We start from the raw sequence: 10,897 nt of genomic DNA, 5'->3' as shown, positions 1-10,897 counted from the left end.
AGGGGAGGGGAGGGAAAGAAAGGAAAAGAAAAGAAAAGAAAAGAAAAAAAAGAAAAGAAAGATTTAATCAAGCCAGATGTGGTGGCACACACCTATAATTCCAGCCTCTGGGAGGCTGAAGCAGGAAGATCACAAGTTTGAGCCCAGCATGACCAATTTAGTGAAATCCTATCTCAAAGAAATTTTTCAAGGTGTAGGAACATAGCCTAGTGGGAAAGCCCACTAGGGTTTAACCCCCAGTAACAAAAACAAAACAACACCACTGGGACCAGTGAGATAGCTCAGCGAACTAATCCCGGTCCTACATATTGTGCTGGCCCCAACCCTGGGGTTCACTGAGCTGGCGAACAAGTCCGGGTGTGGTGGCACATGCCTGTAATCCCAGCGCTGGGAAGGCTGAAAGCAGGAGGATCACTATGAGTCTGAGCTGCGTAGTGAGACCCTGTACCAAAAACATAAAAAAAAAAAAAAAAAAAAAAAGCAAACCCACCCATTAACTTGACCTTAGAGGTATTACCAAAGGTAGTATGTGTAAAATACATTTTGTTTAGCTAAGCAACTTCTAAGATCAGAAATGAAATCAAGTAAAGCTAGAGGTTTCAAATTTTTCCTTTAGGCTCCTAAGGCCTACCCACTGTCCTTTACTGCAGCATACTTTGTCCTCCCTCACCAGGATTAAAAATACAGGAAAGCAACAAGAACCCTTATTTTAAGTGGCCCAGTAGAAGACTTCGGTCTGACCTCTCCTTGCTGAGGATGTGTGGTCAGTTTGGAGACAGGCAGTTGGCAGAGGCTGAGGACTGCTTCATCCTGGAGATCTGTGGGTTCAGAGAGGCCAGTCCTTGGTGAGAGAGTACCTGGGATGAGGGCCCCCTGGCTCATTCCGAGACCTTAGTTAGGGTCTCGGGTCCTCAATTTCCATTAAAGAGTTGCCCAAAGAAAGTTTTACGGAGTGAACATTCTGGCTCTGTTACTTTGTGAATCCCTCCGAATGGGCAATTTCTGTATGGTCGATAGATGTTGAAAACATCAACTCCCTATAATACAGGTTTAAAATGCCCAGTTAAATAGATGAAAGATCATCCTTTGACAGTTCTTTTATCACTCTTCTGGATCCCCATGGAGTAAGCATTAACTATCTGACTTCAGAGATATAGTTCAATCATTTATCGTAGATGCCTACCTGCATACGGGCTGGTCTCCTACCATGCCGTCTACTCCTGAAGGGCCTGGGACTGAGTCTTATTGTATTATTTTTCTCTCTGAGCACGTGTTGCAGGACCTGACAAATACTTTAGGGGTCAGAAAAAGGCTCCTAAAACCAGAGAATGCTAGGCAGGTTTCCTGGCTTCTTTCAGAATGCGTGGTTTATGTGTAGACAGAGGCTGCTGGGTACAGTGAGGAGCCCGAGGAGGCAGCCGTCGCCTCCTGCCTGCTCCTTTCTCCTCAGAGTGTAGGCCCAAAGTGTGGATTCCTGAGTGATGTGCAAAACTGCTCCAACACCAAAAGCTGATTTCAGCTTCTCAGCCCAGCAGCTGTGTTCACAGCCACCCCTCTCAGAATGACAGTTTCATCCAGGGAAGGAGTTGTGTGGCACCTTCAGCGCAGGAGCAAAACATGGGTTCCAAATGAGTCATTGCTCTCTGAGATGACCCCAGTCGAGGCATTTTCCCTTACAGTACCAGGCTCCTCACCTGTGCTTGGATGAAGAGGCTTCCCATCTGAGCCGAGGGCTTGCTCAGGGCTGCTGGGGCTTGGAAAGGGGGCCTTGAGGCCTCATTAAGCGAAGACTCTTAGAAACCGCTCCTCCAGCAATGGTTCTCTTATTGACCGAGATCTGAGTGCTAAAGCAGAAAGCATGTAAAGCCAGATGGATGTTCTTACGTGCTGACTGCAGCAGGCGGGCTGCAGGTGGTGTGCGTGTTTGGAGTTGGGTCAGGAAAGGAGTGGCCCCAGGAGCCAAGTGCAGTGCTTGGAAGGTGTCCCTGAAGAATGCCAGGAAGACTGATGGAAGAGGTGGGGACTCCAGGCATTTGGAAACTGCAGAAAGGGTGTTTTAGATGAAGACTTTCAAAGGGACAAGGAGGGTTGGCTGACTGGTGAGGGTTTGTAGGCGCTGACAATAAGAGGACCCCAGAGAATTAGCTGGTCAGGGTGGAGGACTCCCCACATGGCCCAGGGTCTGGAATGGAGCACTGCAGCAACCCTTGCTTATATACATGCACTCATTTTTGTAGTATTAAAGATAGAACCTAGGGCTTCGTGCATGCTGTGCTACAGCCCCCAGCCCTCAGCTTCTCTTAGTAATCTCTAAGGAAGAATTCTGAGAAGGTGTCGCATATTGTTAAAATATTAGCTGTGTTTATTTCCTGAAGGTCCCATCACCTACTTGGCCCTCCCAGAGGAGGGCAAGCCAGGACCTGCTCCTGGCCCTGGGGACATGTGTACAAGTTAGGAAGAAACGCTCTCTTTCAAGGTGCTTCTGTCCCTGAGGAAATTTTCTTACAAGACAGACCTCACCAGAAAAGGGTATTTTATTGCCATCAGCTCAAAAGTTGTGAGAATGAATGCCCAGATCTCTGGGCCTTAGCAATGAGCGATGTCCCAAGTGTCCTCGTCCCTCAGAAGTGGTGCTGTGTTACCTCAGGAGCTCGCTGACGCTCCTCAGTAGCTAGTTGCTGTCCTGTCCAGGGCATTGGCTACCTACGGCAGGGCCCACACCATTGCTTTCCATGACTCCCCTCACCGTGCATCTTGGGCACCCACCATGAGAAGGGGGCTCAGACCTTCTGGTCCGTCGTCAACCGGCTGCCTCTCTCCAGCAATGCCATGCTCTGCTGGAAGTTCTGCCACGTCTTCCACAAACTTCTCCGTGATGGACACCCAAATGTGAGTTCCTGGGGATGGAGGGGAGGCTCGGGAGCCAGAGAAGCCTGTGGGGAAAGTGACCGCTGGGGCTTCAAGGGGGTTCCTCTGCCCCCTTCTGCCCTCTAGGTTACCAGAGAGGTGGAAACACCTCTCCTGATCTGCCTGTCCAGGCCTAGCTGGGCTGTGCTCTAGCTGTCCCTTCTGTTCCCTTATGGCTCTCCTCTTCCCTCCCCAGGTTCTGAAGGACTCCCTGAGATACAAAAATGAATTGAGTGACATGAGCAGGATGTGGGTGAGTTTGGAGATGTATCTGGGGCCCCAAAACCAGGGCTATGGGATGGAACAAATCTTTCTCTTACACCTTGTTTAGAATTGCTCCCATATGCATCAGGAAGGAGCTAAGGATGCCACCAGATAGTACCACCATGTCCACTGTCTTGCTTGAGTGCCAGGAAGCTGCAGAAAAGTTCCAGGGCCTCCAGCCTCTCCTACTGTGGCTGTACATGTCTCAAAGCTGTTCAGGGTTAGCAAGGGCATTGCCAGAGTTTTTCTTTGGTGGCTACAGGATATTGAGAATTGACATTTTAAATTCTTAATACTGGGGCTGGAGAGATAGCTCAGCAGTCTAAGCACCTGCCTAGCAAGCACAAGGACCAAGGTTCGATCTCCAGTACCACATGCCATGTCTGCCATGCCAGCCACCAAAACTGGATGTGGTGGTGCATGCCTGTAATCGCAGTGCTGGGGAGGCTGAGACAAGAGGATCACTATGAGTCTGAACTGTGTAGTGAGACCCTGTACCAAATAATAAATAATTTTTTTTAAATAAATTGTTCGTCCCAATCCCCCACTGTTTTTTCCTAGCTGGGGATTTTCAGTGCCTTAGGATGAGAGCGGAGGTATGTGGCAACATTAAAGTCGTTTGAAAGGCATGTTGTGCACACTCCTGGGTCCCTTTGGAGTCTGATGACCAAGGGTACATATGTGAGGCAGTGCTGACCTACACCATGAAGAACTCCCGACTGGTCGTGCAGAGGCCATTTGCCCCACACTGGCTGAGAGCCACACTGCAGCCTTTCCCTTTGGTCTTAGCTGTATACAGCACTCATGAATTACCTAGTACAGTCTGGCCGTAGGGGAGAACAGGTCCAGAGAAGAAAGTGGTTTATCCTGAAATCACAAGCTGTGTTATCTGGACAGAGCTGAGATTTGTGACCAGATATTCTCTATGACCTATACAGCTCTAGAATTTTCCCAGGATATCTTTTGCCATTCTTTTATCTTTTCTTTTTCTTTCTTTTTTTTTTTTTTTTTTAATGTATATGGTACAGGGTCTCACTACGCAGCCTGGACTCACAGTGATCCTCCTGTTTTCAGCCTCTCCAGTGCTGGGATTACAGGCGTGCACCACCGTACCTGGTCTCAGCCTACTCAGCTTGCCCGGGGGCAGGGCTGGCACGGCATGTGGTGCTGGGGATGAAGCCCTTGTCTCTGTGCTTGCCTAAGCAGGCACTTAGTCCTGCTGAGCTATCTCACCAGCCCTTTTTTTTTGGCAGAACCGGGGATTGAACTCAGGCCCTTGCGCTTACCAGGGAAGTGCTTATTCCACTGAGCCATCTCCCCGGCCCCTCTTTTTTTTTTTTTTTCAGACAGAATCTCACTGTAGTTCAAGCTGACCTTAAATGCATAGCAGTACTCCTGCCTCAGCCTCCTCAGTACCGGGATTGTAGGCATGCATTATTCCTTTACTTTCAACTTCACTATAGTCTTGTCTTTTAGGAATGCTTTTAAATAGCATTTCCTATGCTGGGGCTATAACTCAACAGCACAGCGCATACCTGACGAGCAAGCACAGGGTCCTAAGCTTGATTCCCAGTACCAAATAAATAAATAGCACTTACTATAGTTGGATTTTTTATTTTGGTTTGGTTTTTGAGATGAGATCTTGTTATGTTATTGAGGTTGGCTACAAACAGTTTTGGTTTTTGTTTTATTCATGATGGCAATCTTTGTCTTTTAACTGGGTATTTGGTCCACTTATATTTATTATAATACAGGATATATTTAGGTTTATGTCTCTTTTTTTTATTTTTATTTTTGGTTTGGTTTAGGATTCTTTTTTGGTGCTTAGGATTGTACTCCAGGTCTCTACCACTAAGCTACACCCTCAGTCCCCACATCCCCCATATTGTGCTTTCCTATTGGTCTCATCTGTTTTTATTCTACTTTTTCCTTGCCTTCTTTCAGGTTGACTGGATTTTTGTTTTTATCATTCTGTTTTTCTCTTCATTACTTGTTAGGGCATTTTTAAAATTCTGTTTTTTAAAATTGTCAGTATATTCCTTAATAACAAAATGGGAAAGATTTTTTTTTGTCTGGCTCAGGCTGCCTTAAGGGCAAGCCTAGTAAGGCATGAAACAACTGAGCTAACCGACAGGCCCCCTATAACAACAAAATGCTTGCTTGGTTTATCAGGGTCTAAATTTTGTATCTATCTGTTTCCTGTAGAACACAAAGACCTTAATATTTTAATAACATTCATTACCTCAGTTTGTATGCTATTAATGTTGTATGCTTTCTCTTTATAAACTGAAGGTTGTATTTTATTTTGTACCCTTCTCAGACCTTTCACCTGGTCTCACTTTCTGCCTGAATTAATTCTGCTAGATTTTTTTTTTTTTTTTTTTTTTTTTTTTTTTTTTTTTTTCAGAACTAGGGCTTGAACTCAGGCCCTTGTGCTTGCTAAGCAAGTGCTTATTCTACTGAGCCATCTCCCCAGCCCTCTCTGCCAGAACTTTGTATACTGAGAATCTGCTAGTGACAGACACCTCTTTTTGTTTGTGTGAGAAGGTCTTTGTTTTAGCCTCATTCATGGAAGCTGTCTTCTCTGGTTTAGAATTCTAGGCCGACAATTATTTTCTCTCAGCGCATGAAGACTGTTATTCAAGTCAACCTTCCACAGACTTCCAGCTTCCATTGTTTTCTTGGAAGTCGGCTGTGAGACTGACCATTGTTCATTTGAAGCTAATCTGTGATTTTTTGGTGGTCATTTTGGTTGTTGCAATACTGAGTATTGAACGCTAAGCTTCCATGCTGAGTTACATCCCATCCTAGTATTTAAATTGCCCAGGCTAGGCTCAGACTTGTGCTGCTCCTGCCTCAGCTTTCCACAGTGCTGGGCTTAGGATTATAGGTATTCAGCAGTGTGCCCGGCTATTTTTGTATCTTTTATCAGCTATGAACATTTCATTTCTTTTCTCTTCTTTTCTTTTTATTTGTGCGGAACCGGGGATTGAACTCCGGCCCTTGCACTTGCCAGGGAAGCGCTTATTCCACTGAGCCATCTCCCCAGCCCCGAACATTTCTGATTGTCACTTCAAATATTGCCTTTGCAAAGGTCCCTTTCCTTTCTGAGACATTGGTTAGAGCTTTATCCGTGATTTTTACTGTGTTGTTAAACTGCTACATTGCTTTGTTTCTATTGCTGGTCCCTCCTGCAATCTGGGTAATTTCATCAGGTGAGGATTTCAGCGCACTTATTCCTTCTTCAGCTGGAGCTAGCCTGCTGTTAAATGTTTTCATAAAGTTTTTTATTTTAGTTAGTGTGTTTTTCATTGCTTTCAATACTTGTCTTTTTTTTTTTTTTTTTTAATTTATGTATTTGGTGCAGGGTCTCACTACGTAGCTTAGACTCGTAGTGATCCTCTCAGCCTCTTCAGCGCTGGGATTACAGGTGTGTGCCACCATGCCGGGTCCTGGCAACTGGCTGAGCATGCCCGGGGCAGGGCCAGGGCCAGCATGGTATGTGGTGCTGGGAATTAAACCCCAGTCCCTGCGCTTACCTAAATAGGTGCTTAGTCCGCTGAGCTATCTCACTAGCCCTCTTACCTTTTTTTTTTTGGGGGGGGGGGGGATAGTAATCTTTAAATTTTTATGCCTTACAAATACTTTGAAATAATCTCTCATATATATAGATATAATAAGCATAGTTATTTTATATATAAGTTTTTTGTGGTTTGGTTTGATTTAGTTTTTACGAGTCAGGGTCTTGCTGTGTAGTTCTGGCTGCCCTTGAGCTTGCATATGTAGTCCAGGCTGACACTGCGCTCAGGGCAATCCTCCTGCCTCAGCCTCCTAAATGCTAGGCTTACAGGCATGCTCCACCATGCCTGGCTCACGTGAAGCCCTTAGAGATATGTTTCTGCCATCTGGCATTTCTGGTGAATTTTGCTCATGCTTTGTATTTTCCTTTTGCGTTTAGGTATTTTTTACTGTGAGCTACTTGTTTTTCTTGAGATTTTACTTATGGAAATTCTTTGAAGTCTGTAACAAAGGCAGATTTCTCCAGAGAGACTTATTGTTTGCTTCTATTAAGATCATTCTAAATTAAATTCTCAACTGGAGGTTTTATGAATTCTGGCAAGATCCCCTTGAGGCCTGGCTTGTAGGTCCAATTCTCAGGAGCATATTTCCTTTCCCTCTCTCTGGTCATAAAAACATTCTAAGGAAATAGTCCTCAGGGAGGAATTCCTCTATTCAGGAGTGCCAGGGTGTGTGTGTGTGTGTGTGTGTGTGCACACACACACACACACACATATATATGTATGTGATTTTCAACTTACTCTTACTTCCCTTGTACCCATATAGGGGAATGAAACTCACAACTTGCAAGGTACCTGGGATGAGTTCATGTTGTCTAAAATCAAAGAATGAATTTTAGGAACAAATGAAGGTTAAGAGCAGAATATTTATTGGGGGAAAGAAAGCTTCTATCCAAGAGAGGGGCAGAAGGGGGATCCAAGTGGATTACCCCCAGGAATCTACCATTCCCAGCGATTTTATAGAGTAAAACCATGCATCTAAGGTGGACAACACGGCAACTCACTTAGGTGGGCATAAGGTGGGGCAAAACTATGATCAACCAATAAGGTTACAAGCACCTTTGTGCTCAGGTAAAATTGATTAAATCTAGGACCAAATGGGGAAGCGAGTCATGTAGCAAGCAGGCATGAATATAGAACATACAGGACAGAAGTTTCTCCAGTAGCCGGTGACAGTTACATTAGCGACTTCCTGGCTTCTTCAAGGTGATGATCAATCCGGATGCCTATCTTTAGGGAGGTCAGCATTTGTTCGATCTTTGGTCTTTTGGTGTGGCCCACAGAGGGAGCAGCTGTCTCCCTCACAATTGCAAGGTATTTTGTCTTTGGTGCTGTCTCCTTGACGGCCTGGCCCTGTCTGACTGCCTATAGTATTTCTATCTAATTCAGCTACCTACCACTCCAGGAGCAGTCTCCTGACCCTTCCACTCAATTCTTGCACCTGGGCAGGCCAGAGTCCTACTTCTTGGTCACTATCTAGACCTTGAGACCCAGAAAACCTATTATTTCTTTAGTCCTTTTCAGTAGCAAAGTCAACCCAAGTTTCTAGCCTTGTTCAATCTAGGATCCTTTAGGCCTTTCTTCCTATGCAGTTCTGTCTTAGTCACTTTCTGACACATTTTCCAACACCCACAACTTAAAAGAGGAGAGATTTATTTTGGTTCACCTTTTTTAGAGGTTTCAGTTGATAGTCAGCTGGTCTCTAGGCAGGAAGGCCTAGCAGAGGAAAAGCTGCTAATACCACAGCATCCAGGAAGCAGAGAGCTAAGACAGATGAGGAAGAGGGAGAGAAACCCTTCTAGGTCGCTCTGCCAGTGACCCACATTTTCCAGCCAGGCCCCGCCTCCTAGCAGCACATTTAGCTACATCACTCCACTGATTTTGCCACCTCTCAAAAACCCATGCCTACACGTGCCTGGGACTCTTGGCAAACATGTAGATATAAACCACAACTGCTGTCTCTCACCTTGGATTAAGAGTCTCTAAACAGCTGAGCCTTTTTGTGTTTTGATTTTGGTAATAGATACTGAATCCTTTGTTCTGAGCTCCAGCTCCAGCTCCTTTTTGATCTTTTTGAGACAAGGACTCACTAGTTGCTCAGGCTGGCCTCAACCCTATGACCCTTGGAATTGCAGGCATGTGCCACCACACCCCATTGTCCTTACTTTCTCATCCTTGTGCATTTTTCTGTTAATCGTCTTCATCTTTTCACTTTCTAGCAATTTCCAATTTTTCTAGAATGAATAAATATTACATAACAGCTAATAAAATATGAAGCATTCCTAGAAAATCTATTCTGAAAGCACTGGCAGGGGTGATGTTGATGTTTTGCCTTCCCCTGATCCCTCCCCTCCGTAGGTGCCCTATCTGGAATCTCCCCTAGAGGACCTGGCACATTTGGAAGAGACTGAATAAAAAAATTAGAAAGTTGGGCCAGGGAGATAGCTCAGTAGAAAAAACACTTGCCTGGCAAGCACAGGGGCCTGAGTTCAATTCCCAGTTCCACAAACATAAATAAGTAAGTAAATAAATAAATAAATAAATAGAAAGAGACTAAAGCGGGCAGGACTCCCCTGGGAATCCACATCCCTCCTTTTCTGTAGGTTCCTGGGAGTTGTGGGTATCACTCTGCTAACTTGGCCATCCTGTGGGAAGGCTCAAAGAGGCTTTGTGTTTCAGACCCACCACCATGGACCATTAAAGATCTCTTTACTGGGGCCGGGGAAATGGCTCAGTGGAATAAGCGCTTCCCTGGCAAGCGCAAGGGCCTCAGTTCAATCCCCAGTTCCATAAAAAAAAAAAAAAAAACAAACCTCTGTATCACCTGGAGTCCAGCTGAAGACTCTTTCTACTGTGTTTAGAGAGGTAGAACAGAAGAAATAGCCCCTAGTTGGACTATGAGTGATCAGGTTGGAGACTAAAATTCTTAAATAAAAACTCTTGCCCCGAATTAACCATAAGAAAGTCCTCAAGTCGTATGCAGGATTGTACCGCAAGCTGGGCATGTGGTGCTTCTGTCATCCCCGTGCTCAGGCGTCTGAGGCAGGAGATTGCGTGGGCTGCATGGCCAATCCGGCAACATAGCAGGACCCAGTCTCAAGGAAAAAAAGATTGAGTTGTAAGAAAATGTTCGTTGTGTTGGGTGGATGTGACCAGTGGATAAGGACGGCATGGGCGGAAATACCGCAGTTTTTATTATAGTTATTAGCTATATATAAATTTTAAACGTTCATTGAAATGTAACTTATAACAGCAAAATTTTCAGCTTATTTGAATCAGGTTCACCTGCTTTGAATGTATTGAATCAGTTCAGTAAACTACAGTATTTACTTAAAAGGAACTGGGCAGCCACTAAAAATGATGCTATTCAGGCATGATGATGCAAACCGATATAGCCCCACCTGCTCGGGAGGATGAGGCTAGATCACCCGGGGAAATTTGAGACCTACCTGAGCAACGTGGGGAGAGCCCATCTCAAAGGAAAAACGTAATATAGAAGAAAGATCGAGAGCACATCACAGTACATTGGGTGAAAAATGTACATTGATTCCATTTTTAGATAGAAGAATAAAGGTGACACCCTGAGGGTTTTGGGGACACTGAGATCCTAGTGTGTGGTGCTGTCATGGTAGATCGTGTCATGCTTTGTCGCGACCTATAGCATGTGCAGCACAGAGAGTGCGCCCTACTGCGAACTTGGACTTGGGTGACAGCAATTGTCACTTTGGGCTCATCACTGAAATGAGTGTGCCTCTCTGCTGAGGGCAGGCAATGGCGGGGGAGGCTCTGTGTGCTGGTGGTGCACAGTGTAAGTTGCTCCATGCAGTATACTCAGTTTTGCTGTGAACCTAAAAATGCTCTTAAAATTGAAAAAAAAAAGGAAGCTTTATACCCAGCAGGTGTTAGCCATGGTGATGCTTAGTGGTATAAAAACAGGGTGATAGGGCCCAGGGAGATGGCTCAGTGGAATAAGCGCTTCCCTGGCAAGCGCAAGGGCCTGAGTTCAATCCTCAGTTCCACCACATACAAAAAAAAGACCAGGGTGATATGTTTATGTATGTGCTTTTCTGTATATTCCAAATTTTCAGCCACTAACCTTCTCTCTCTCTCTCTCTCTCTCTCTCTCTCTCTCTCTCTCTCTCTCTCTC

At 45.2% G+C, this 10,897-nt stretch overlaps 1 protein-coding gene across 4 annotated transcripts in view; it reads left to right on the top strand.

Annotated features, from left to right (window-relative positions):
* Hip1 (huntingtin interacting protein 1) overlaps positions 1-10,897 on the top strand; it is a 154,776-nt gene that overhangs the window by 107,044 nt on the left and 36,835 nt on the right. For all 4 annotated transcript variants that reach the window (XM_023714413.1, XM_004630442.2, XM_023714415.1 and 1 more), the window contains exons 3-4: positions 2,747-2,889; positions 3,104-3,160. In XM_023714413.1, coding sequence (XP_023570181.1) covers positions 2,747-2,889; positions 3,104-3,160 — 200 coding nt within the window. The remainder of the gene's footprint in view (positions 1-2,746; positions 2,890-3,103; positions 3,161-10,897) is intronic.

This window comes from Octodon degus, unplaced genomic scaffold, assembly GCF_000260255.1.
Source record: "Octodon degus isolate 3935 unplaced genomic scaffold, OctDeg1.0 scaffold00035, whole genome shotgun sequence".
Classification (NCBI taxonomy): Eukaryota; Metazoa; Chordata; class Mammalia; order Rodentia; family Octodontidae; genus Octodon; species Octodon degus.
This window is presented reverse-complemented; position numbering and strand designations above follow the sequence as displayed.